The sequence below is a fragment of the Colossoma macropomum genome, unplaced genomic scaffold (assembly GCF_904425465.1).
Source record: "Colossoma macropomum unplaced genomic scaffold, Colossoma_macropomum, whole genome shotgun sequence".
NCBI lineage: Eukaryota > Metazoa > Chordata > Actinopteri > Characiformes > Serrasalmidae > Colossoma > Colossoma macropomum.
The window spans coordinates 34,957,523-34,985,397 of record NW_023494789.1 but is presented as its reverse complement, the minus strand read 5'-3'; the positions used below and the strand labels follow the sequence as shown (position 1 = coordinate 34,985,397).

At 40.3% G+C, this 27,875-nt stretch overlaps 1 protein-coding gene across 2 annotated transcripts in view; it reads right to left on the bottom strand.

Moving 5' to 3' along the window:
* Positions 1-709: 709 nt before the first annotated feature.
* LOC118808439 (membrane-associated guanylate kinase, WW and PDZ domain-containing protein 3) overlaps positions 710-27,875 on the bottom strand; it is a 152,255-nt gene continuing 125,089 nt past the window's right edge. For both annotated transcript variants that reach the window (XM_036571110.1, XM_036571111.1), the window contains 16 exons: positions 25,273-25,352; positions 22,104-22,161; positions 21,761-21,873; positions 17,215-17,409; positions 15,404-16,021; positions 12,983-13,014; positions 12,391-12,550; positions 9,926-10,020; positions 9,551-9,743; positions 7,617-7,805; positions 6,505-6,690; positions 6,082-6,172; positions 4,585-4,690; positions 4,353-4,490; positions 3,196-3,334; positions 710-1,822 (listed from right to left, as the gene is read on the bottom strand). In XM_036571110.1, the coding sequence (XP_036427003.1) occupies positions 777-1,822; positions 3,196-3,334; positions 4,353-4,490; positions 4,585-4,690; positions 6,082-6,172; positions 6,505-6,690; positions 7,617-7,805; positions 9,551-9,743; positions 9,926-10,020; positions 12,391-12,550; positions 12,983-13,014; positions 15,404-16,021; positions 17,215-17,409; positions 21,761-21,873; positions 22,104-22,161; positions 25,273-25,352 (3,439 nt within the window). In that variant the 3' untranslated portion in view covers positions 710-776. The remainder of the gene's footprint in view (positions 1,823-3,195; positions 3,335-4,352; positions 4,491-4,584; positions 4,691-6,081; positions 6,173-6,504; positions 6,691-7,616; positions 7,806-9,550; positions 9,744-9,925; positions 10,021-12,390; positions 12,551-12,982; positions 13,015-15,403; positions 16,022-17,214; positions 17,410-21,760; positions 21,874-22,103; positions 22,162-25,272; positions 25,353-27,875) is intronic.

Below are 27,875 nucleotides of genomic sequence, written 5' to 3'. Positions count from 1 at the left end.
AGTCCTTTGTAAAGCTAGTTGCTGCAGATACCACTCAGGCAGTTTGCCTCGAGCCTCTAAGTACAGTTCTTTGTCGGCTATCAGAGTCTGGTTGAAAGACATCCTTGACTGGCGTTTAAAAAGGCATGCGACAAAGCAACTGGAGGAAAAAGGGTCATTTTTTTGCATGCAGTAATAGGACACTCTTTGGGGTCGGGGCAACATGACTATAGAACGTAGAAAAACTCAAATTCATGTTTGTTCTTTTGGTGATTGGTAGGGAGTGATAGTCCCTTTCATTGCATATGGATGAAGTGCATTGTAATGGTCAGCAGAGAGTCTGTACTTACAGAAAAAAAAAACTTGGTAATTGGCACAAAATGAGGAGATGTTTGTGAGGCAAGGTGGACAGAACTGAGTCCCTTCTTCCTTTTGATCCTTTGACCAAAAAGTCAGCAGAAGTTTTGCAAAGGTGTTCCATTCCAAGCCTCTCCATGATAAGCATTGCTCTCAGTACAGATCGGGTAAAAGCAAAAATAGCAGCAAGTCCATTTTTGATAGCTTTCACCCATCCTGTTACAAAATCAGCAGTAATGAGGGCAGAGGAGCCATCATACACTATGCCATGTGCATTTTACAATGTACGGGTCAGACATGGCAGCTATGTAAACATGGCAGAGGTGTGAAACTGGCAGATCATATCTGTTTTCTAGAAATAAGCTAAGCAAAGAGAGGAGCAGCTCCGAAGAGGCCATGGTTTAATGCACAATGCCCAGAGAGTGAAGTGCATGCTTTAGCTACCCGTAAAAATCACGCATCACCTCTTCGCGAGTTAGAATACGTGCGGAGCTCGGGACCTTCCAGAGGCCAGCACCAGCCTGCCCGTTCACGCTGAGTATTGAGTTGCTGAGCGCTGAGCTCATTGTTGGGCTCTCTGGCGAGTCTTCCTCGCTTTCATTCTCGTCCTCTCTTTGCTTGGCTTCTGTACTGTATACATGCATATCCCTCTTTCCCACCTCATTCCTTCTCTTTGAATCACTTTTTAATTCTTTACTCCGTCTCGGCTGAATTATCTTCTCTTCATGTTTATGATGGCCACTGCTCTTCTTTTCTCTGGGTGTGTTGGTGTGTCTGTCTTGCTCCTCCACCTGTGGCTGCTTCTTTCTTCTCAAGGTGCTTTTCAGCTCTGCCTCCTCTTCTGACCTCACCACCTCTTCTCGCCCTTTTCGTTCTGCTCTCTCCCGGTCCGTGCCCTCTGTCTTGCTGCTTCTCAGCCTTTCTCTTGTATTGGCCCTCTCCACCCTCTCACTGCTACCCTTCTTTTCATCCCTCCGAGACTTCCTCTTTGATTGATTTTCCTCAATTTCCCCCTGTGTCTCGTTGACGTCCAGTTCCTGTCCCTCCTGGTTTGACTTTGTGGGACTCTTTGCACGGCTTGGTTGGTGTTTGCTGGATATCCCGTGCCTGCTGGACTCTTTGGAGCTGCGAGAGTTGTGAGATTTATCTTTGGTTTTAGATGGACTATTCAGCTTCTTTTCACTAGATTTTCTTGTACTTGTAGAGTCAATGTTGTTCTCTTTAGACTGACTTCTCTTGACATGTCTTGGCTCAGAGGCTTCGGGACACGCAGCGTCTCGAGGTTTGGAGCCCCTCTCTTTGTTGATTTCTTTGGGGCGAGGTGACAAGCTAGTTTTGGACTCAGAAAGGTCTGGAGAGAGGGCGAAGGGTGAGGAGGGTGAACAGAATGAAAAGGCTGAAGCATCGGATGGCAGCGGGTCTGAGAGGAATACGTCACCAGGAGAGCTTAGAGGTGAAGAGACTTTTGGATCTGCTGCTGCAGAGTCTAAAGAAAGAAAAAAAGTAAAATATGTCTAATAAACACTTTTGCTAAAACACAGAATGTCAAATGTACTTATAAGGGATAATGATAAAACACTCTGACAAATTCAAGGGGGGCAAATGTCACAGCTGTATTCCATCAAAATATCAATTGTAATTTTTCCCTTCATTTTTTTTCATTTCCACTCAAAACCACCATTAAATATATATAAATAGAGGTTGGTTCTTACGATCCCATTTGGAATATAAAGATTTGAATTTTTTAAACTATTTCCTTTTCTCAGTAATGGCTTCTTCACAGGTACACATCCTTTCAAACACATTGCGCTGCCTGAAAGTTGTCTTCTCACAGTGAAAGGATGGACAAACACCTGTATATTTTTCAGATAAGAAGCTAGAGTAGAGCTTGATTTTCTCCTCTCTCTCAAAGCTGAAAGTACTGTTGATCTGATGGGGACAGTTCCGGTAGTCTACCAGGTTTTGCACGGTTGTCTGAAATCCAATTTTCTCTATATCTTTTAATAATATTTTTGAATTCCAGTTTGCAAACTCTCGTTTTCCACTAATTTCCTTTACATCCTTTAGGAAGACTTTCTCCTTCCCTGTGCAAGTGCATTGTCTTTATACATAAACTCTTAAGGTAATTCTCCTGAAAAATGAATAACTTGTACGTAAAAGCAGTTCTGATTGGAAATTAAGTATATGAAGAGTGATCTGCACAGTACTGTAGTAGCAGCATGATAGCGTATGTGGCGCTGGTATGAGTGTATCAGGCACAGGGGTGTTGCTAGGGTTTTTTATTTTTATTTTTATACTGCTGAAAGGATATATATATATATATATATATATATATATATATATATATCTATATCTATATATATATATATATATATATATATATATATATATATAGATAGATAGATAGATATATCTCTGTCATCTCCCTACCCACCGAGAGACCTGAGAGATGTTTAGATGGATGGGAATATGGGGAAAATATTGATATTTGGGTGGGATACCTCTTTATAACCTTCTTTAAGTTGAGATATGAGTGAGGCCAAGGGAGGACAAAAGGAACAGAATTACCAAAGTGAGAAAAGATGGCCCAGAGGAAAAGAAACTGTTAGTGATGGTGCTCCTGGGGGTAGTAGCACACAGCAGAGGAACTTACACTACCTAGCGAGAATGAATAAAAAAAGAAAGAGTTAAGGAAAGAAAGAAAGTTAGATTTCAGAAAACAGCAAGTTATATTAGATAGTTAATTTTATACTAGCATGTTTGTGATTGACATAGATAGAAAGACAGATAGATAGATAGGTAGACAGACAGACAGGCAGACAGACACATAGACACAGATGGACAGACGGCCAGACTCACTGTTGTCAGACACGAGCCCCTGTCCAGGTCTCAGCAGCAGCAGTACTTTGTTGCCTCCAGCCTGAATCAGTTCAATGGCTCTGGTGTGACTGATCCCCTGTGTGGGCTCCCCATTGATCTCCACTATCTGATCTCCAACCTGCATGTAGAACACCTCACTTTAGAGAGCATCTGGAAAGCAGGGTGTTTCAAGGCAAGTGTGCAGTGTACAAAAAAGGGTTGACACTTGAATTGCTTTTTTTCAGTTGGCAGCTCATTATTCTGTTACTTTTGATGAATGTGGTAACAGTCTACACACTCTCAGCTCCAGCTGTGGTTAGTTCCATAATGATGTCTGGGAATGGAGAGATCTGATTTTGGCAACAGTATCCAAAAACGCTTGACTGACATGCTTGTGGAACAGTATCCAAAATGCATCCAAAAGTGCTTGACTGGCAGCACTTAAAGTCAAGCTGAAATCAAAATGGACCTCTTTTCATCTTGTTAGTTCATATTAGAGGACAATATTCTTCAATAGTCTCAATATTCTTGATTTCCCATAATCTTTGATCAAAATGCAGTGACTTTTCCTGACCTTGAAAATGTCTTTTGAAAAATAATATTAACCAATAATATCACGTTCCATCTTCACCTCTACCATCGAGCAAAAATACTCAGCTAGCTCTGAGACCCACCCTGATTCTGTGTTTCGCTTAGAAATACGTCACGGGACTAAACGAAAATGCCTTATGATTTCCAGTTCACACTGAATCTCACCTGTTTAAATCCTTCAAAAAGTCACAATCAAACAAACATGTGTTTAATCTCACAGTTTGGACAATGGAGTTGTGTTTGAGGGTCTCATTTCTAAGAAATGGTCAGTGGTGTAACAGTTCTAGGTGATAGTCACCTGAAAACCAAAGGTAGGGGGTACATGCAACAGGTGTGCTAAAGTGCATCTCAAAGCTGTGATCAGTCTCAGTCTTAATGAACACCGCTTGGCAGATCCTTAATGAAACTAAGATGTGCGATACAGCATCAGCAGGTACATTTCCAAACATCTACTATAGAGTTTTGTAAGGCATGTGAATGTCTTCAAGCAGGTTTGGGATTAAACACTTCTAAGCTACTGTGCAGCTTTTCTGAGGTGACTGAGCATGCTAAGCTGCCCTACTGACCTGAATTCTGCCATCCAGAAGGGCGGGGCCATCCTCAGCCAATCGCAGGATATACAGCCCCATATTATACTCTGTCCCTCCTCTAAGACTGAAGCCGAAGCCGCGAGGGCCGCGCTCTAACTCTACCAGAATACAGCCCTGTGAAACACAGACAGAGCTTTTTTGTTTCAAGCTTCTGTACATATCAAATGTATTTCGTAGATTAGATAAGTACAGTAGCTTTGGCCTTTACCTGTTTGGAGCCTGTAACACACAGTGTTCCTTTTTCACTCATAGGAAGGGTTTTATATTCTGCCCAAGCCAGTTCATCCCTGCTCTCCTCCATGTCCAGATTATACCTGCATGTAATGTACACAAAAAAACATTAATAGAATGTTAACATCCTGACTCTTCGGGAACTTTAACACTGAGCCAGGTAACTTTAAAAAAGAACTAACTTTTGATTTGTTAAAGGGTAACTCCACAGATGTTTCAACGTTTCAACATAATTAAATCATGCAGTCATTCAGAGTGGTTTGATGTAAATGCACCATTCTACAGAAACTTGCTAAGTCAGAACTGTTCACAGTGTGGCCATAGGAACCAGACGTCTGAAGGTCAACCTTCTCACAGAAAGTTATCATATGAAATGAATAGGCTGCCTGATTCCTGAGATATTACTTTACGATAATTTTGAGAGGTCCAGTGCTTTTGGAACAACGTGCTATGGACAGACAGCCGTTTGGCCACAATACCAGAAGTCATGTTTGGGGAAAACCAAAGACTGCACTTGGTCAGAAGAACCTCCCAACTGTAAAGCATGATGTCGGAAATGTTATGGTTTGAGGCTTTGCTGCCTCAGTGCCTCAGCTTCCCCAACTTGCAATCACAGAAATGACTATGAATTCTCTTTCATACCAGAGAGAGCTTGAGGAGAACGCGAGACCATCTGTAAAAACGTTGAAGAAGTAGACTTTCCTACAGGATAAAGATCCCAAACATACAAGTCAATCCACCAAGGAATGGCTCAAAAGGAAGAAATGGAAGGTTATGGAATTGCCCAGTCAAAGCCCAGATTTGAATCCTATAGATTTACTTCCCATTGAAATGCTGTGGGGTGGATTTAAAACGGGCTGTACAAGCAAGAAATTCCTCAAACATTGCACAGTTGAAAGAATTCTGCATGGAGGACTGGGCAAAAAATTCTCTCAGTAGATGTCAGAAATTGGTAGACAGTTAGAGGAAACGCCTACATGAAGTAGTTTCTTCCAAAGGGAGCAGTACCAGTTACTGAAGCCAGGGGTGTGCTTATTTTCTCAACAGACAAAAATGACATCTGTTTTTTTTAATAAATGATTGCAAAGTAAAACTTCTATTTTTTGTTCTATTACACAACATCTGTTTATATATCCTATTTAACTGAAGCTCAAATGCTAATATGTTCACATTTGTCGAAAAAAGATAAATATTTCATGGGGTGTATTTACTTTATCCCAATCCCTGGTTCCTATCCCCACCTCTGTAAAGATATTTGAGTTGGTAAGTCTCTCTAGAACAGAGCACTTCACATCAGACCACTCTGAATGACCTTGTCTATATCTCAATCATTGAATTAAGAAGAAATTATGAACAATGGGTGGAATTCTCTTTTAGGGCTTCAGACCATATTTAATAAAAATGGGACAGTTTTTTAATAAGTCTACAATGCGGAGTGGTTTCTGATCAGATCCAGACTTTTAGTGGGTGGTACCTCTCTTCCTGTGTGGTGGATTTCAGTGTCCTGTGCTGTGGCGCTGGACTCTGTTTGGCCGAACTGGCTCCTGAAGGTGGGCCTTTGTATTCTGAACAGCCAGTCAAAACAGATGTGCGTGGAAGAAAAATACGAAAAATGTTTTCATTATAATTCTGCAAGACTGTGTAAATTAAATTATTAATAAATGTGAGGTGACAGTGATTTTTCAAACCAGAATAATTCTGACATGGAACAGCTGTGTTGTGTTGATTACATCACATTAATACTACATAACGCTAATCAGAGGCTGAGAGGGGTTAGTTTTCTGCTGAACTAACCTCAGTTTTTTATTGCCTTTATTGAGTGCTAGAAGAGAGAGTAATTAAAGTAAATTATTTTCACTGAGTTGTTTGTCTTTCAGAGATATTGACCATAACTCACCATCCTCAGGAACCACAGTAAGTGTGACAGTATTGCCGGCATCTTTGATAAGCTGCACAATGTCGTTGTGACAGAGCTCTATGATGGACTGGCCATTAACAGCAGAGATACGGTCACCCACACTCAGCAGACCACACCGGTCTGTCGGACTGCCCTCTATTATACGGCCAATCTTATGAGGAATCACTGCAACACATAGACACACATTGCTCATTACTGATGACTTTATCTGGGCAATGTTGTTATAGAATGTTTGTGCTGTACACAGGAAAGATAATGAGAAAGTGTGAGTTTAAGCTTTGTCAAACAAAAGAACATAATAATAATCTTCAACTAGGTGAAACTGCAATTAGATGAGTAAGAAAACAAAATTTTGAATGTCAAACAAACATTTATGGCCGCTTAGCTTAGCCTGGTACTCTCTTCCCTGAAGCCATTTCGCCTGAGGCTGCTTGAAATGGCCCATTTTACGTGATGTTCAACTGCTGACACATGGATTTACTTTACTGTGTTTTTCCTGAGACCCATTTTTCAGGCTGAAACCTGACAAGGTGGACTAAGGGTGTTCTAAAATGTACACCATAACAGAAGCGGCTTTTAGTACAGCCATGATATCTGCCTGCACCACAGAGCATGTTTGACCGTGTTTCCAGAAAAATCTCATGTATGCTAGGTACATTAAATGAGGTACTAATGTAGGATATTGCATCATCTAGCATAAAAAACGGAAAAGTTACAGTGAGGGAATACTAGTGTCTTTGCATGAAAAACATCATTAAATTAAGTATGAGTTCTTAAACTGGTAATAAAAAGTGTTTTATGTCACTAGGGACTGTTAACGTGGCAACTTGGTTAACCATACTACTGGGAAAACCACCGAACTGCTTTTTATGGGATAACCACTGAAAACAACTGAACCGTTCACATTACACAAGCGGTTGTCACAGGCGAGTGTCGCTGAGTGGGGTGCTTTGCTGTAGATTCTAATTTGCGACAGGAAAATCGGGGCTAAACTTGTGTGGGGTGCACTCAGCTTTGGTGTGTGCATGCAACAGTAAGTGTTAGTGAGAACGCTGTATTACGATGTGGGAGACACTTTAATGTTTACTTGCCTCCAGGTGGGGGCTTGCTTTTTGAGGTGAGGATGACGAAGCCGAATCCTTCATTATCTTTACGATGGAGTGTAATATCAAACGATTCGTGGTCCAGGACACTTGGCACTTGAATGCGTGGAGGTCTGGGAGAACCGTTGACCAGCACTGGAGCCACGTTCTGTGCTCCATCATCTTCATCACCCACATCTGTGCAAGACACCCATTTAGTCAGTTGCAAACTGAGAGGAACTGTTTAGCATGCAGATTCATCTCAAAAAGAAAAAGCTGGTTGCTGTGAAAACACTTGTTTACAATTGCTAGTGCTTTATGGATTACACTTAAAAACAGTTACTTTAAAACTCATGGCAATGATATGTAAGGCCAATTATCTGGCAGTAAACATTTATTATGTCAAAAAAAACCCCCACTAAGATTTGTATGAATATAAACAAATAACTGTTTGTGTTAAGCCCAGAAAATGCTGCTAACTGCCTTTTGCACTGGGTTTCATTCTTTATCTGGTGTCATTTGTGTTTATCTTCAACAACAAACAAATCTTGACCTCACATGCAATATTACAATTAAAATATACAATGCAACCTCACAAGCTTATTCATCTGCTTAACTGGCTTCATACCAATGTAAACACAGCTGTTTAGAATAATTAGTCTTCTGTATTAGTAATCATGGTCATGTGTGGTTTGTGACCATGCAATGCATTGTAGCATGACAGTGAATAACGACAAGGTAAAATAAAAATCAACCAAACTGGTACTTTATTTTAAGTAGCTCTAGCTAATAAATTAAACCTAGAAGATAAACTCTCATTAAGGAGCAGCAATGCCTCTGTTTAGTGGTGGCAGTAAAGCGGGCATTTTTCACCCTATATTCAGAACAGCAGAGGGAAATGCTGTCACAATATTTGCAGGTGCAGTGCTAAGGGGGTGCAAGCAACCCATGAAAATGAGTAGCAACCCATGAAAAATGTTCAATAAAACTCAAATCTATCCCTCATTTATATACTTAATACGTATTATATTCTTGACATCTGCTGGGCTGATGTGTGGTCCAACCTACAGAAAATAAGTTCTGTGGTCTATGTGACAAAATGTCTTGTTATTGCTTGTCTGCCACTACTGGGAGCAACTTGAGCTGCAAGAACAATAGAAGCCTCTGAAAAGAGTCAAATGTTAAGGAGGCCCTCTAGGACCAGAGTTGTGCACCCTTGATGTAGACAATGAACTGCTGATATGCACTGATGTTGAGAAATGCGTGTTCTCATGTTTAACTTCCTCATTTGGGGTGGATCATCATAAAAAGGTGTTTTGTCAGCAGAGAACTGAACTATAGTTGACTTGGAAGCGGAGACATTGACTTTTGCAGGACCACGGTTCATTTGTTTAGTGCACACCCAAGAACAGAATCTATCAAACTAAAGAAAAAGTTGAACTGGTTTGCACAAAACAAAGTAGGCGTAAGGTCGAGTTAAAACACTGGTGTCAGCAAGCCGTGTGCTCGAAAACTGAACTTTAATATTAAATCTTCTCTGCACTGATTTCACTGTGTAGCTATGGGTCAGTGACTGTTACCCTCCCACTCCCCCACCTCCCTGTTCACATACTGCCACTGCAACAGCCAAAGGTATAGCACCCCCTTCAGCATTTTAGCATACCTGAAAACAATTTTTGCCCCTGCCCCTAAGCTTTTGGGAGGAGTTTTGGTTGTTGAATGTGCCTTGAAGAGATGGATGCATTTACAAATGTAAAAAAAATCTTGCTAGACCACCATATGAAGTGGTTTGAGTGATCAGATTTAAATCTGTTTTAAACGCATCTTACACCTGCAATTTTTATGCGGATAATTACTATGTAGATACAATCCTGATACTCGAGACTAGGTGTAACTGGGGAGGTACGGGTGCATAGGTATTCACTCTCAAGTCCAAAGCTCACCCCTGTAGATGACCTTTCTCCGTACAGACAGTAAGACCTGTCCATTGCGGGCGGCATTGGTCATTAAATCCAGCACTTGCTTGTGGGATTTCCCCTTCACAGTTATGCCATCGATGCCCATCAGCTCATCTCCTGCCCACAAACGGCCGTCTTTCTCCGCTGCTCCGTGCGGTATTATGGCACCTATGTATACCTGCAGGAACAGGGAGCATGCACCGGGAGGCATGGAATTCAGAAAGACAGCTGCTTTATGGATTTACATTTAAATGCAATCCAGCATGTGGGACAAACTATATTGAAGGTCTACGAATTAGCAAAATGACATTAAGTCTTTAGTGTAAGGTCAAAGGCAAGTGACCAGAAACTGGGACTCACTGGCTGTTCAGGTCCTTCCCCGCCAAGTACACGGAAGCCAAATCCTGTCTCCTGATCTCTCTTTATAAACACATCCAGCTCTTTATATTGAGGCACTGTAGAGAAACAGAACCATTTATGTGACTTTATATGCATATAGGAAACCAAGCTGTTTGGCTTAAGTCAATAAAATGACTTTCTTTGTATTAAAGTAACTAATTAAAGTGTTACTAATCTTCTTTGAATGAGATCTACATTTACATACTACATTTTGTTGATTTTCTAAGTAAAAATAATATTCTTTACAGAGAACAAATTTCTGCACATTTTAATGCACAATTACTGTTTATTTTCTGAATTTAACATATTGGGGAAAAATGTTGCCTGTGCAAAACTGCATTTTATATTTCATGTGTTTTTTTTCCTGAAATGTTAAACATGTGTTCCTTGTAGAGGATTTGTTAACTTATTTTCGCCTAGAAAATCAACAAAATGAAATTTGACCGGAGGTGATCAAACGCTTGCACATGACTATACAGCCATGCACTGCTAAAACTGTTTCATGTGATTGCAACAGAAGGTGCCCAGAGCTACAGGGTTCATTTCACATTTATAGGCAGAATAAAGATTTGTGTAACTGCTGTTGACCTTTAGAGATATTCAAATGATATTCTACTTTAATGAGATACTTATGTTAAATCAGTATATATACATAAACCTAAAATTACCTGCTCTTTAGCTACTTTTTGTCACACATTATGTATTATATACAATAATAATCCCAATGTTTTGCAGCTATGATGTCTCAGATGAGTGTGCAGTATTCTGCCTGACTCTGTTATCGTCTCTCCCTCGTTTACTAAGCTATTCTCATTCTTTCAGTACTTTAGGTCATGCTGTGAAGTGAACTGTCCAAATCATGAAGGAGAAGGGTGGTGATTTATGTTCTATCTCTCTGAAAAATGATTAATGGAACCACTGAACTGAGACTTTCTGAAATAATGCAACAGGGCACGGACAAGGGCTTGTTTACAAACACAAATTTGGTCCCTCAGCTCATCTATATATTTCCTGCATCTACTCAGGCTACTCAACTGTTTTTGTAGCGCCATGGTTACAACATTTATATGCACACAACAGCCTTAAGAAGGTCTTAGTTAGTTGAAAAAAATGAACCATTAAGTGTACAAATTTATAGTCCTGTTTACATGCATGCCAACATAGTCTGTTCAACACGAAACGACCCTATCATGATGCACCTACATTTATACACATATACAGAGGCCCTAAAAAGTGTTTAGACACTTCAACCATTCATAAACTTTAAAGAAGTTATTTAGATTGCTTTATAAAATGTTTAACAACGACAATTGCTTCAGACAAACACTTAGCACAACATCAAACAGATGGTGGACTCTTTTGTGTGGAAAAGGCCAGAAGAAAAATTTGCAACCACCTGCAGTAAGTGTACTGTAAGGTACAGAGGTGGGGCTGTTATTCTTACAGTGCTGTCAGTGAGCTTGTGTTTATTGATGAGATCATGAACTCAGAAGTGTGCAGAGTCATTTTAAGTGCAAGTTTGAGAAAAAAACTGCTCAAACGATAATGATCTGGAGCACATCAGCAACCTTTTGAAAGGTATTGGAATGGTCTGTTTAAAATAGCATTTGGTTTCCTGAAACAAGGAACTTGCTACATTTTTAAGTACAATACAAATGTCCACATACTTTTTGGGGCCTCTGTAACTTCCCTGCCATTTGAAAATATTTGCATTCCTTTATATTCTTTCAGCTAAATATCACGACATCAGTTCCCAACTGTTTAACATAAGGAACATCTCTTCCTCCACATGTGCAAGCCCTTTTGCCACTCATATTTGTTTTGGTATCACAGACCTACTAACTTTTCTTTCAAAATCAAAGGTATTAATAGGCAGTTTTTCCACCCTTTGCTGCAGTAACAGCCTCTACTCTTCTGGGAGGGTTATACACTAGGTGTTGTAACATTGCTGTGAGGATTTCATTGCATTTAGCCACAAAAGCATTATTGAGGTCAAGTACTGATTCTGAATGATTAATTCTGGATCACAAACGTCACTCCGACTCATCCCAAAGGTACTTGACAGAGCTCTATCACTCCAGAGAACACAGTTCCACTGCTCTACAGCCCAAAGCCGAGGGGCTTATATTCCTCTAGCAGACGCTTGACATTGGGCATGGTCTGGATACTTTTATAGGACATATAGTGTGCCATCATACGTACGCCGCAAAATTTTGCCAGCATCAGAGTTGAGTGATATTAGTGTTTGCATATGCTAATCTATCTTGAATAGTCAGGCCTGAAACATGTTTTAACTGTGTTAAGGTTAGTTAGTCTAAGACCATGTCAGTCAGACCATGACAACCAAAGTGTTTACATGATCTTAGGTAAACTAATGGTCTTAATTAGACTTGTACATATAAACATAATGTGTCCTCCAGACTTACAAGTGCTGTCCACTGTGGCTTTTGGTTTGGCGTGGTGGAGGGTGGGGTCTCGCCGGGGTGAGCTACAGGGCAATGTGCTGGAGTAATAGGTGAGTGCCTGGGGGGCTCCGACGTCATGGCAACGGTCCAGAGTCTCCAGACTGGCACTCATTTCCTGTCTCTGTAGAGCACATGGGGAGAATGCACTGTTATGGGAAATAAAGCGCACTTCTTCAATGACACTACTGGAACAAAACAATTTAATTCAGTACAGACAAACTCTTTCTTTAAAGAGGGCAGATATATCAGTAGCTGAACTTAATGCACTTTTGCTTTGTATTTGTAAATTTTGCCTCCACTTGTGACTTCTTCAGCTATGCTCTTACTGGCCCTTATTTATCAAGCATCTCAGTTTAAGAACACTGATCGAAGATCAGGTCTTTCAACAGTTTATGTAACTGTATTCAGTGTTATATGAAAGGTCTAAGCTGATCCCACATCAACACTGGTATTTGAGAAGTTTGATCATTGTTTCTAAAGAATCTTAGTCTAAAGAGACCTACTGCATGTTGACAACAAAAGCCTTGCAATCCAAAACGATTTTCATACTCACAGGTCTTAGACTCTTTACTGGCGAAGTCTGACCTAAAGGCAGAAATGAGAGGAAGACGGAGTTGAAAAAATGAACAAAAAATGACAGAGCCTATCATGCTTCTGTCATTAGAACAAAAAGAAAATAACTCTCAGAATAACGTTGAAAATACATTGTTTAATCTCACATTAACACTTGTTATTGTCAAGAACTGTGAGGCCTTCACTCGTGCTGAAACAAACGGGAGAGAAGATTGGGCAGAGATCTGAGAGGGCAGAGTTGAAAGGCATGCATCATCTAAGAGATATTAAAGATGGATAGAAGAAATGTACATAAAAGGGAGAGGGAGATGGAGAGAGGGGGTGTAGGAAGGCTCCAGAGAGAGCAGAGCCATGCATAAAATCCTAATGACCAAGTCACGCTTCCATCTGTCAACACAACACCCACACAGTACCCAACCCAACCCCACCACGATCCCCCAGCCTGATTGGGGTGACTGTCACTCAAGAGTAGATGGAGCACACTTGAATGAACAAACTTTCTTCTTTTTCTGCTCTTCTCTCTTCTTTTTCTCTCTGCCATGTTCCCTCTTTCCTTTTTGGCCCTGTTTCTCACTGTCCCTTTCTTTCTCTTTCTCCTTCCTGCTCTCTCCCTTTCTCTACCTCTCGCTCCCCTTTATACTTACTCTCTTTCTATCACACTTCTTTTCTCTCTCTCCCTTTCTGTTTTTCTTTCTCTCTTTCCCTCTCTTCCCTTTTCTTCCTTTCTCACTCTACTTTTCTCTCTCACACGTCTTTTCTCTTTCTTTCACACATTTCCTTTACGTCTCTTTCTGTATCTCATTTTTTCTTTCTCACTCTCCCTCTCTTTCACTCTCCTTTTTTTGTTTCTCCCTCTCTCTATCTCTTCCTTTCGCTCTCCCTTACTTTCATTCTCCCTCTACCTTTCTGTCTCTCTCTTTCTCTCACTCTCCCTCTCTCATTCTCTCCTTCTTTCTGTCTCTCCCTTTCTCTATCTCCCGCTTTCTTTCTCTCTCTCTCTCTCTCCCTTTCTCTATCTCCTGCTTTCTCTCTCTCTCTCTCTCTCTCTCCTGAACCCAATTAGCCCACTATGAGCTGTTCTCATGGACTTGCTGTAATCCTCTACTGATCAAAGCACATGCGCTGAGTCTCGCAAGTGGCTAAAGATAATACGGATCCCCCTGAGGGAACACCCAGTAAAAGCTGGTTAGCGGTGCAGTGGTGCATCCTACAGCTGGGATTTAGGTTCAAGTCCCAGCTGTGCTATGTGCCGCCCCTGGCTTGGTGTCCCCGAGGACATGACTGGCTGAGTTCCCATTAGAAGCGAAGGCCAGCACAATCCCTTTCTCCCTTGTTGCTACGCAGCATGCTGGCCTGTCAGTCATCTGCATGGTCACACAGCGCACTGCAGCAGTGTAGTTTTTATGGAGTAGAAAAATGAGGACTTGTTAAAAGGTGGCTTGCACCATAAACAGAAGTCTAGTGGTTTGTGTAACCGTCTGCTGTAAGACAGTGTTTAACATGTCTTGGAAAAAGCCTTCTCATAACCAGAAAGAGCAAAACCCTCATACAAAACAACCCAGAGTTCAACCCAGGCATTTGTCGATATAAGAGAAAGGAAATCGCATTTCACAATAGAGGGAGAAGCATTTAGAAAAACATTTGAGGAACGCCAACTTTTTCAATAACAGTACACACTGTGCAGGTGAGATCATGTTTTGAAGGATTCCTAGGATATAACATCTAAAGGCCACATTCACACTTTTTTGATGTTATCTTTACATGAAATTGCATCCCTTATGCCACAATACAACAGAATTTCTCTTTCTTCAACCCTTCCATTCTCTTCCTTCCCTCAGTCCTTCTTTATCTCTCTTTCCCTAACTCTCCATCCTCCTGACAACTCCTATTATCCATCAATTATATGTAATTGAAGAGGAACATCAATTTTTCAGTCCTAATACACACTGGACAGGTGCAGTGACTTTATGAAGAATCAATAGAACAGACTATCCCACCCTATATATGTATACATACTACAAAATGCCTGAGCATAACTGTTTTACATTACATTATGTTGCTTATGTTACTTTGGAAAATATCTTTGTCTTCTTCTCTTTTTCGTTCCTTTTCTTTCCCTCTTTGATTTCTTATGCATCCTTCCCTTTCACTTCCCTCTCTATTCCTCCCATTGGTAACTTAGTCATTCATTCACTCACTCACTTACTCAGGTTAAGCAAAAGATTCACCACAGGAGGAGTTATTAGGATTCAAGTAGTTTTGCGTGTATCACTGAAAGAGACGAAACTAGCATGAACCCACACCGGCAGGTGTACTTTACTAATGCATGTAATGCACAAATGTGTGGTCACGTGTTGTGATGTTTAGATATTGCCCAGCCTTCTTATTCTCTCTTTCTCACCTCCTCTCAACACCAGCAGGTTGACCTCGCTCCCCACAGGCAGCTCCTTCAGTATGTCCACCACCTGTGCATGGCTCAGCGTTTGTACGTTCTGCCGGTTGATCTCTTTGATGACATCTCCCTTCAGAAGGCCACGGCACCACTGTGCATCCAGAATCATCTTTACTTTCTGACCCAGTGGGCAGTCTGCGATGGCAAAGCCGAATCCACCAGGGCCTTTCACCAGGGGGACACTTACAAGCTCTGGCTGCAGCATGCCACCCTCTGGCCTCTCACTGCCCCCCCCAGGCAGTGCGGCCACAACAGGCCGGCCACTGGAGTCTGTGGTGACGTAGTGGAGCTCCTGAGATGAGCCGTGCAGTGCCTCGCCCTTCACTAGCAGTGGCTGACCATTAATGAGCGGTACGGCTGTCACCACCTCACCTACTGTGGGGGGAGGAGGAGGGGGAGGGGGAGGAAGATCCTCACTGTCCGCTTCAACATCAGGGGGCAGCGAGTAACCGCGGCACAGAACCATGTCCACATATTGGTTGATGGGTATGCACTGGAACATCTGCACTACGTCAGCGTGGGTCTTACCCAGGACCAGGTTGCCGTTGATCTCCACGATCACATCGCCTAGGAATGTGATAGAGGGGGAGAAGAAGGGAAGTATTTTAGAAAAAAAGGCCTTTTACAAAAAAAGAGTGAGGACACTTTGCTTTTCAAAATGAGTAAATACACTTAACTCCTTGTGTTCATTTCACACAAAGGCGTATTATTCAGTAACAACAGGGACTTCAATGCAAACTAATGGAGCTATTAGGTTATAGAAGTGTGTAATAAAAGTTTGGGCCCATGGCTTTTCAAGGGGTTAGGTATGTTTTTTGATCAGTTTGCTTTAAGTTGTGATGTAGCAGAAAATCAAATTTACAGATTTTCACCTTACCTCATATGTAGCTAAAGCGCCAGACAAGGGTTCCAAAGTTAAGCTACTTTAGTTTTGCACTGAAGCTATAAGGATAACATATTTAAAAAGTTATAAAAACTTACAGCCACTAGTTTAGTACTGTGCAAACCGCATGCCTAAATCACCAAACATGTTGTGGCTGATCAGTTTGATATAAGAGCAAATTTATGTGTTTGATTTTTGACCAAACCATTGCTTTAATATAATAAGGATTAAACAGGTATTATTAGGGACAACATTGTCTAGTGTTTAAACCACCTTTGAGCCACAAGATTTTCAATATGTGCTTTTTAACAACAGTAAAACTGTTATTGTCTAAATCATTATTTAAGACAAAACACTCTTTATACCAAGACACTTTGATGAACACAATGTAAAATATACCCAAAGGATTAGTAAATAACAGCTTTATGTTAACAAAATCTGAGCATGTATGTTTTCTACTCTGATCCTTTTAAATTCAAATTTAAAAGGAAGGCAGTGCATATTTAAAGAGCCTGGCACTTTCTGATGTCATCTGGCATTTTTCTGTCTTGTAAGAACATGTTAGCATCAAAGTAATACAAAATTCTGGATGCCCTCCATTTGCTTAAGCCTTGCACACTTCAAGTATGCCATGGAGAGTACAGCATGGCTTGTCTGAAAATAAACTCTCCCCGCTGCTTTAGATGCCCTGCGCTAAAACCTTAACACCAGCCAGTGAAGTAGAGGCTCTTAATCCAAGTGCTGCAATGGGAATCAACTTCTGTGTTCTGCTATTAGTACTGATCCTCTAATAAAAGTAAACAAATAGATGAGGCATCAGGGTGGCACTGAGGCCATCTCTCTTTCATTCATCCAGTGAGAGGTTGCTCCCACTCACCAGAGGCCATCTTATTGTCGTGAGCAGCCGGTCCATCTGCCAGCACATTCTTTACTTGGAGAAACTCATCGGGCCGGTCCCCTCCAATGATGGTGAAACCAAAACCTTGAGTGCTCTTCCTCAGGGCTGTGTGGTATAGCTCCCCCTTCAGCTGGGTTGGGTCTCGCGTGAAGCCTGGGGTACCACCATCACCCCCTAGAAAAAGGGAGAGATAGAGGAAAAAAAATTGTCCATTTATTAAAAAAAGAAAAGAGTCTTCACACAAATATTTCTTTTAATGACCACACACTGAAACACTCTGTGGCACTGCCCCAAAGAATCCTCTCTGGCACCCTTGTAAGAGTATAATTAGATTTTAAAAAAAAAAAAAGGAGCAAGACTGAGCAAGAGAGAGATAGTTGAAAGGAAGAGAGTTGAATAGGAGATAAAAAGAGAGTTGAGAGAGAGCTGAGTAAGAGAGAAGGGAAGAGAGATAGAGAGAGAGTGTTGAGAGAGAGATACAGGGAAAGAGAGAGAGTTGAGCGGGAGAGAAAGAGAGAGAGATGAGCGAGAGAGAAAGAGTTGAGAGAGAAAGTTGAGCAAGAGAGAAATAGAGAGGCGAAAGACAAAGACATTTAAAGGACACAGAAAGTTGAGTGAGAGAGTGAGAGAAAAGTATTGAGAGAGAGATAGTTGAAAGAGAGTTGAGTGAGAGAGAGAAAGAGGCTTGAGAGAGAGCTGAGTGAGATAGAGTTGAAAGACAAGAAAAAGTTGAAAGTAAGATGGTTGAGCAACACACAGTTGAGAGAGAGAGAGAGAGAGAGAGAGAGAGAGAGAGAGAGAATAATGTGTGCATCTTTCTGTTTTCTACTAGCTGTGTTTTTGGCGTTGATGATTTTGACAGGATAACAATTACTTTTTTTTCTTTTGTAGGCTACAAACTGTAAGAGAGACTTATAGAGAAAGAGGCAGAGACAAGTGAGACAAAGAGTCAGATTCTTCATAGACTCCTGTCTAATTATGGTGGCTTGTTGTTTTTACTTGACTGACACATAAACAAACAATAAGCATTTCATCCAGCTGGGGTAATAAACAAATCCATTTTAATATGACACGGCAAATGAGAACACAAATCACCACCAACCACGCAGACCCAAACATATAAGCCTCACCCTAAATCCCATAATTCCTCTAACGCCACAGACACGTTTCTTGTGCTGAAAAAACTCGAAACATCAACAACAGTTAAACTGCTTCAGCTGACCTTCAGTGAATTACACAGACAAACCCCTCTAACAGGGGGCTAATTACTGACTCAGTTACTGCCTGTCCCTGTTTCTAAGGAAGAGAGGTTAGTTATGGTGCCACAGATTGCAGTCGCATAAAATGAACAAAATAATGCAAGCCTGATGACGATTTAATGTGCTTTTACACTGGAGAGGCTGACTTAGGGCTAAGAGAGTTGAGTGAAGTGTATAAATATGTGTGTGCGTGTGCGCTAGACTGGTGCTGCTTTAATGGTAGTTGTAGGTCTCTCCACAGTTTTGAGGAAAGATAGAGCTGTCAAAACACTGTTTAAAGAAACAGCAGATGAGCACATTGGCTCTCTTCATTTCGCTCAAGCTGCACTGAGAGAGATGTGTGTGACTATGATTTAAAAAAAAAAACAAGAGCTTCACTGGCCAAACACATTTCTTATCTGACCTTCAGTCCAGGTTATTTTGATAACAGCTGTTGATTGGTAATAGGGATACACCAATATGAAATAGGGTAATGAACCAATAATGATAACCAATAAATAAGACCTTGTTGTGGCTAATATCAATACCAATAACTGACAATTACATTTCTAAATTTTATTTTATTGTTATTAAATTATATAACTTTTTGCAAGTTACTACAAGTTCATACTATAATACATTCTTGAAATACTGTAAGGTTACCACCAAATATGGGTTATTTATTAATTCTACACAGTGTGTATGTGAGCTAAAAATGGGACAGTAAATTATCTATTGTAATTATCAGCTATAATTCCAACATCACACCAATAATAATAACCAAATTCTCCCATTTATCAGCAAATGATATACTGTCCATCTGCATATTATGTATGCCTAATGATAATATGTTGAAAGGATCTTTCTACAATTTCTACAGGGCCCTGACACACCAAGCCAACTTCATTCCCATTCACTCCATATCTAGGGAGCTCAGAAAGATCCAAAATATAAAAAAATGACCATGCTGCCAGACGCTGTTAAGCTGTTAGTGAGTGTCAGTGGCCAAATACCATTGTCCATTTGCTATTTTGGCTGATTGAGCATCTTGAATCAGTATCAGTGGTCAGCAGTGAGAGCTGCGAATTGGGACACAAGGAGAGAAACAAAAGGGCCATGACACACCAATCCGAATGCCAGCCAATAGACGCCATCAGGCCTGCAGTGAGCACTGGTGGCCGATCTTTGCCCATAGCGTGTGCGGTGTTGGCTGTAGTTAGTTCTTATTTTGTCCAACTGAGCTGTTGGATCGGCGGTCCGCCCCCAGAGAGCTGAGAATCATCACACAAGGAGAGACACAAAAGACAGCAATGCCAAAAAAGTAGCTTCATCACGACTGACCGACATTAACTATTTATTTTTTTATTATTAATAGTCACAAACAATAAAGAACACAGTTCAACTGTTAATCTCAGCTATATGATAACTAATCATCAGCTAAAATGTAATGACCTCAACAGCCTTATAGTTTACATTCACACACAAACCACTGGCGGCTCTGGCTACAAAGAGCTGTTCCTTTTTGCACAGACTGATAAAGTATGTGCTTGTCTGTCATCAGCTGCATCTCTTTGCAGTGTGTTCGAGTACATATTTTCAGAAGAGACGAGTGGCAACAGGGAGCTGACAGAAGCCGGTCTTCAGTCAGTCTTGGTGCTAGTTCTTGCTCAACGGCTTGGTGTGTCTAAGCCCTAATGCTAACATGCTGGCAGCTGAGTCAGTGTTAATTTGTGAAATAGGCTGGGATTCGTTGTTCTAGCATTGCCATGGAAACCGTATGTTCTAAATGGAGCTCAGAAAGTCTGTATCCCCCTTTTTTTCCCTACTAGGGAGCGGAAATGACTCCATTTGACTCTTTATGACTCCATACTGTCACCACAGGCCTTTTAACACAATTAACTTCTGAAGGATGAGGAACAAGGCCTGCCCTCTGCGTTTGAGCTGATTCGTCTGTGTTACTGTGTGTGATGCGTAAGAATTCTGTCTCTCTGTGGACGATGTTTCAGACAAGCGGAAACGACAGGCAGGAATAAACTTGAAAAAGTGTGTAAAAGGAAGAGTGAGTGCTTTGTGTGGGAAAGGGAGGAGGAATAGTGACGCAGATTGCATGGGGGCTGCCCTTGTCTTCCCACTCATTCCATTCTTCTTTAACTCCTAAACATCTCTCGCTCTTTCACACACGCACATATACATCTATAATGTATCCACTCTGATGCAATAATCTTTAATTTAGATTCTTGAGGAGAGCAGAGTGTTCTCTAATCTTCACACACACACACTCCCCCTCAACACACACATATATACAAGTTGGTCTGCCTGTCACTGAAAACATAAATTAGCAACTGGCTTCAATTTAAAAGACTACAAACAAACTACAAAAAAAGTATTTGCTTTTGCTAACTAATCATATGATTCAACGTTCAAATTTTTGAAAAGGTGGTGGGGGGTGGGTTACAGGCTGAGCGGGTCAGCTAGGATAGTGACATTGTAGTTGTGAGGCTGATAACCACTAACTTGTCAACTAGCCTGTTTCATTGTACTACCATAACCAGAGAGAAAAATGTGAAACTTTAAACACAGCACACAGCTGTTGACCGCACATTTAGCTTAGTTACTATAACTGATCATACCATACCACCACAGTTATTGGCTGATTAACTAGAGCACTTTGTTTACTACTTTACTACTAGCCTAGCTCGCTAGCTAGTTAAAAATTAGCCTCCATTAGGAACCAGAACAGCTCAGCCAAGTTCCCATAATCTGTAGAAACAGTTGAGTAGGCTAATATGTCACTGTTGAAAAAAGTCTTCTCATGCTTCACTGCTAAGTTGGTTCAAAACTGCGCCGTTACCAAGGACTGCATGGACACAGGGATACAAGAACATTTTTATGGGCGTCAGGAAACTTTTATTTTTTTTTTTGAACGGTCAAAAAACTTCCACAAAAAAGTGAAAGAGTCTAACCCCCCAGGCCGCCTTGTAGCTACTTTCCTATTACAATCATTTGTAAGTTTTACACTGTACCTGTATGGATTGAACAGAGTAAGCATTTCAGCATTGTGTAGTGAGTTTATCATGTTTGGTATCAGTAAGAACAGAACACAGAACCTAACAAAACTTAATTCAGGACTAGTGTAGATCACTTTTACTACTCAAATGCCTGACTGAACTGAAAAATGACTGATTAATCTGCTAATGATATGATTCGCAAGAGGAGAATACAGCAGGTGGTTCTTCTGACTGGAGCTGGGAAATACTGGTCTGTGTGTGTAAGAATTGGGTTGATACCTGGAGGAGGTGCTGCCCCCTTTTGGCTCTGAGTTGCTATTGCAGTCTCCTGTCCAAGTTTCCTCTTCGCCTCCAAAACGGGATTCTCAAACTGGGTTCTTTGGTTTATATGACTGCACATGAAAGAAAGGCAAGAGAGTATTCTGTTATTATTATTATTATTATTATTATTATTATTGCTAGTGAATGGCATATTCAATATTTATTTACCCATCAACATTCATTATCACACGTTCCTCATGCTATTATAGTTATCACTGCTAGAGAGATGAAAAGGTGCCTGTATGTATGTGTGGGAGTGAAAGACAGAGAGAGAGGATAAGATGGGGGTTGTACTACTTACTCTACGTAGTATGTGCCATACTGTGGGTCTTCAATCTCCTCCCAGCCATATGGAAGCTCTGTAGAACAGATGCATTGTGTTCAAGCACGCACCCATGCAAATACACACACACGGTCAGAACCTTAAAAATATGCCTCTGTGCATCCACACAACTTTTATGGTTTTGTAGGTTTCATAAACAGGGACGCATGGACACGTGAAGGTGCTTTGAGTTGGAGGTGGTGAAATTTTAAGCAGTATCTGTGGTGTAAACATTGACGTTATGCAAAATAATAAGCCATTTTCATTTTTGAAATTTACACCAAGCAGATCATATCTTACTGTTCCATAATTTCATGAGAGATGTCAAACCACTGACGTACACCCTGCTCACTCCTCACTCCAAGAATGCGGCTTGATTTTCTCCTCTCTCTCAAAGATGAAAGCTTTACGTACTGTTTATCTGATGGTAACAGTGCTGGTGGTCTACCAGATCTTGCATGACTGTTTCTCTCTGTATCTTCTATTAATGTTTTGAACTCCAGTTGTGGAAACTGTTTTCTCACTTCCCTTATGCAAGCCCTTTATCTTATATATTTTCCTAATGGCTGTTTTGACTGGAAATTAACAAAATTAAGGGTGGTCTCTTTTGCACTTTACTGTATAAACAAAAGATAAAATGAAAATGAATTAAAAAATACATAAATAAATAAATAAATAACTGCACCCAAAACTAAGCCAAAACCAAAGTCTTCACTATTATCATATTTGTTTTTATTTTTTAGCAGTTGCGGTTTCAAAAAATTACAAAATCTGGGTGCTTCAGCCCCTCATAGCCCCCACTTTTCACATCCACGAAAATATGTCTGAATTCTTCTATAGAAAAAAAAATGAACGTGTGAGTGCGTGTGTGCTCTGCTGTGCGCATGTTATGCCTTGATGAACTAATGAGGAAAAAAAGGATCTATTCATGCTAGACAGCGCTTTAAACTCTCTTTCTTACACACACACACACACACACACACACTCACACACACACACACACACACAAAAACAAAACCTTACAGAGTTAATAGGGACTGTACACCAGTGAACATTCCACATGCCTTTGAACTTCCATTAAAACAGACACACATACACAAAAGAGCACAAGGACATACACACAAACACACACACACACACACACACACACGCGCGCACACACGCGCGCGCACACACGCACACACACGCACACATTTACACGGACATCTGAACGTGTGTGTGGGTGTGTTCATGCTGATGAAGTGAATTGCTGAGTGCAAGAGGACGTGGCTGTGTGCTGAGTGCATGCGTGTTATGAAATCCATGCTGGAGTTCAGTCTGCTGAGCATGCGAGTGCATCATCCTGTTGTTTGGTGAAGAGAGGTACACTCCCATTGCTTCACAAAAAAAGTGACACGTTAAAAGTTACTGAAGTGAAAGTACTTATGTGTTTTTTGCTGATGAAATATGTTTATATACTTTAAGTACATCTACATTATTCAAAAGTTTGGAAGTTATTATTGAATATTTTAAATTCAATAATAACTTATAGAGTGCATATTTAATTATTACAAACCACTTGCCGATATATATATTTATTTATTTTTGTTATAAATTCTGTGAACAAGAAGTGAGCAAGATAAAAACCTATATATGCATGTTCTGAAGGAAATTTAGTGCTTCCAGACTAGAAAATAATAGTCTTGTAAGCTTCCACAGAATAAATCAATGAAAGCAAGAAAGCAAAAAAGAAGGAAAGAAGAAAACAGAAAAAAAGAGAAAATTCTTCATTTATAAATTAAATAAATAAATGAATGAATGAAAGACATTCTGGACAATGAAAAAAATTAATTAGATTAAAAACACAGATAAAAGGCAAAAACGCTATAGCATGAAGTTTAGAAAGATTCAGACTCTTAGAGTTAAATTAGTTAAAAGGTTTTCATTATATAATAAAAAAATATCAAAATCAACAACCTTAAAAGCAAAGACGGAGACACGAATAAGAAGGATTTGGCCTGGGTGAGAGGGCTATGTAATCAAATATCGCTGATGATGGACACGTAACCCGATGGCGATGTGTAAAGGCACAGTTTTGGTAAAAGAACTGAAGGAGAATTTGAGGAGATTAATTTCATATTAAACAGCTTACAAAATACGTTGGGAAAATGGGGATCACATTTAAGAAGTATGTGGACTGTAGCCAGATTCTAAAGGAGAGAAAGAGAGAGAGACAGGGAAATAGAGAGAGGTTTCTTAAGAAACTGCCTGTATTCTCTCTCTTTGCTACACACTGTCATGCTAGCTTCACTGCACAGATTCCCCTTAATTTACTTTACTTGAATGGAATCGAAAATGAACAGCGATGTGCTGGAACTTTAGCTTGCCCCAAAATGACTCGCTGAAGTAAAAACATTAGCTAAAATGACTGTACGTTAGCATAAAGCAGCTAACTCTAACCTGGAGAGAAAGGCCTCTGTTCCTCGTTCATAGCCGGTGTAAAATGTGAAGTTTTACAGATTAAATGTGCCGGTGGTTAGCTGAGTTATGAAAACTGTGCTGTAACAACGGAAAACGCCTTGTTTTTAGTGAGGAAAGCGCATGGGCACAGCACTGGAAACCACGGTCTGAAGTTTCTCCAGTAGGGAGCGCTATTAGCATGCAAGGCACCACGATTCTGCAGCAGAAGAAGCTCATGAATATACATGTAGTAATGTTTATTATAACAACAGGTGAAGCAGTTCTTACAAGATGCTGGGCTACTCAGTATCATATTATTTAATTTAGGAGTTTTAGTAAAAATTTTCATTAAAACAGTTAATATAAACTAAAATAGAATACAAAGTAGGTCAAAGCTGCCGTGGACTGTGTGTAATTGTTTTGGGGCGGGGGAATATCACTGATAATCGCAATTTTTTAACTAGAAAATATCATGCCGGTTATTTTTAGATATCGCCCAGGCCTGTAAAGGATGAAGAAATTCTGTATAAACATATAAATAAATAAAGTATAAATATAGATTCCTATTTTTTAAACCTTAAAAAGGCTCAGTCTGAAAGTAAAAAAATTGTAGCAGTGATAAAGAAACATTCATTGTATTTTTTTTGGTCTGGTCTATGCATGTGTCTGCATGTGAGTGAGAGACAGATACAAATAGAGAGACATTTACCTCCATCCTCACACTTTTCAGGAGGTTTGGCTTTCTTGGCAAGACGAGGGTCCAGCCATGTGGTAGACTTGGTGTTATGACTGTTAAACAAAGAGAAAAAAAGACAGACACTTCAATCTAAATGATTGTTTGTACAAAAAATTAATTTCAGCAGAAAGACCATCTCTAGGGTACAGAACAGAGCAGGCATCAATGGCTGTGAATGTATGTAAACATATTCGGCAATCCGATTGAATACATTCCAGTCACAGATCGACACTGAGGTGTTTACATGCACACAACAAAGTAATCAGATCCAAAATTAAGTGCATACATAGAGTACCACTTAGTGTAGATATTACCATGACAACAAGCATTACGTAAGTCCAGTCAGAGACAAGCAGCAGTGTGTTACCTGAGTTTCAGTTGGCGTTTTAATTTGCTCTATGGTTTGTGTAAAGCCACTTTTGTCTATCTGCTCATATCCTTGTCTGAACAGCTTGTTATTGTGAGCTTTACAGCCATCCTGCCAACTATTTTTAAGTCTTTTAAAATTTGAAGCATAAACTTTGTCTCCTCCGCAGACCAGTTTCTGCTCCCGGCATGTTGAACATTATCAACTTCTGTTATGGCCCAAATGCAAAGGCGCAGAACATACTTAAACTTTCTAATTGGGAATATAATCAGATACAGGCGTTTACATGGCTGTTATTCTTCTATTTAACAGATTATTCACAGGATTGCCCACCTCATTCAATCGCATAGAAATTGTATTCGGAATGGCCTCAATCGGACAAGTCTATTCTGACTGAGCTGTATACATGGACGTATACTATTCTGATCGAGCTACTGGTCTGATTATTAACAGATTATTAGGCTGCATGTAAATGTGCCTAATGACAACAAACATGACACTGATTAAGACAAATACAGTGTGATGGAGGAATTGAGGTGGAGGCGGCGAAGTGGCTTGCAGAGGAAGAGGCGAGAATGGACAGGTTAGCTGAGTTATGAAATAACAGCTTAAGATTGGGGTCTGAGTTTGACTTGGCCTGCCTGAACTAACGCTATGCTCAATATATTACAAATACACAATATGTCCAAAAATATTTTGACACCCCATCTAATTAGTGAATTCAGCTACTTCAAGGTACACGCATTGCGGATACCGGTGTTCAACAGCGTACACATATAGATTTGTATAGATTCCAAAGAAAAGCACTGACCAATAGAATGAGATGGTCTGGAGCAGCCGCACATGAGCCAGTGTCAAGTTTTGGCTAGAGGGATATAAACACACTCAACACTGGGCTGTTGAGCAGTGGAACTGTGCTCTCTGGAGCTCCATCCAGTACCTTTCGGACTAGGTGGAGTGGTGTTTGTGATCCAGAACTAATCATTCAACATCAGTGACCTCACTAATGCTCTTGTTGCTGAATGCTGTCAAATCCTTACAGCAACATTCCAACATCTAGTGTAGAGCCTTTTCAGAAGAATAGAGGCTGTTCCTGCAGCAAACATTTTCTATTTATATTTTGAATATAGAGACAAAATACATACATACATACATCATCTAAACCGCTTAACCTTCTGGGTCGCGGTGGGGTGCTGGAGCCTATCCCAGCTGTCATTGGGCGGAGACAAATTATAACAATCTATTTTATTTTTAAATTGTTTCAATAGCTGAGCATTAAAGGGAACTTTTTATGCTTTTCCAGTTTTTCCCTTTTCTTTAGTTTGTATATAGCTATGGCTAATATGTAGCTTTTTGTGCATGTAAACAGTCTGCAAAATCACAAAGTCCAAAGTACACACTAGAGTAAGTAACTCTCTCCCAAAGAAACCACTTTTCTCAGCTGCCCAAAATGCCTCATTGGAATTCTAGCCCCTTTTCTTTGTTACAAGATGACATAATCCCGTAACAGAAACTGCCGACCTACTGACCAGCTTGGCACACCCTCACGCAAAAGAGCTACAAAGTAAAAACTTACCACTCTGAAGGGTCCTGCTCCAGTCTAGCTTGTTAAGGTGGATCGGGTCTACCAGCTTGTTCTATCTGGCTTTCAGGATCAGATTCTGGCTCAAATGATACAGCAGAACCATTGCCAATGTAAGAATAGCCACACTGGTGTAGGGTAGGAGTCAGCAACATGTGGCTATTTTAATGCTCTGTTGTGGCTCTACAGCAGAATAACATTAAAAAAATCCTCCTTTGCAGTAAAATAAAGCTCTGCTGACTGCTCTAACAGTTTTAACAATAAATGGTCTTAAATGCTGGAGTTTATGTAGTGTACATCTGCTAATCCACCAACCTTTAACCCTGAAGACTGGCTCGCAGACTGCTGGTCACCATAGCAATGCCCCTAGCTAGTAGCTAACGAAACGGCAAAGAGAAAGATTTAATATGAACATGAATAATTTGGAGACAAACAGACTTATTTGCATTTATAATCACAGCAGCTGGTTTCCTGATATGTTTAATCTGCAACGAGAAACTGTTAAACATTTAAGGTGGAACGGGAAAATTCAAACAAGAAGCTGGCAAATGAATAGCTGACTGCAGCCTCATAAAAAGCTAAACGTGGAGAGACATTTTATTAGAAAACTTTTGCTTTTGTGGAAAA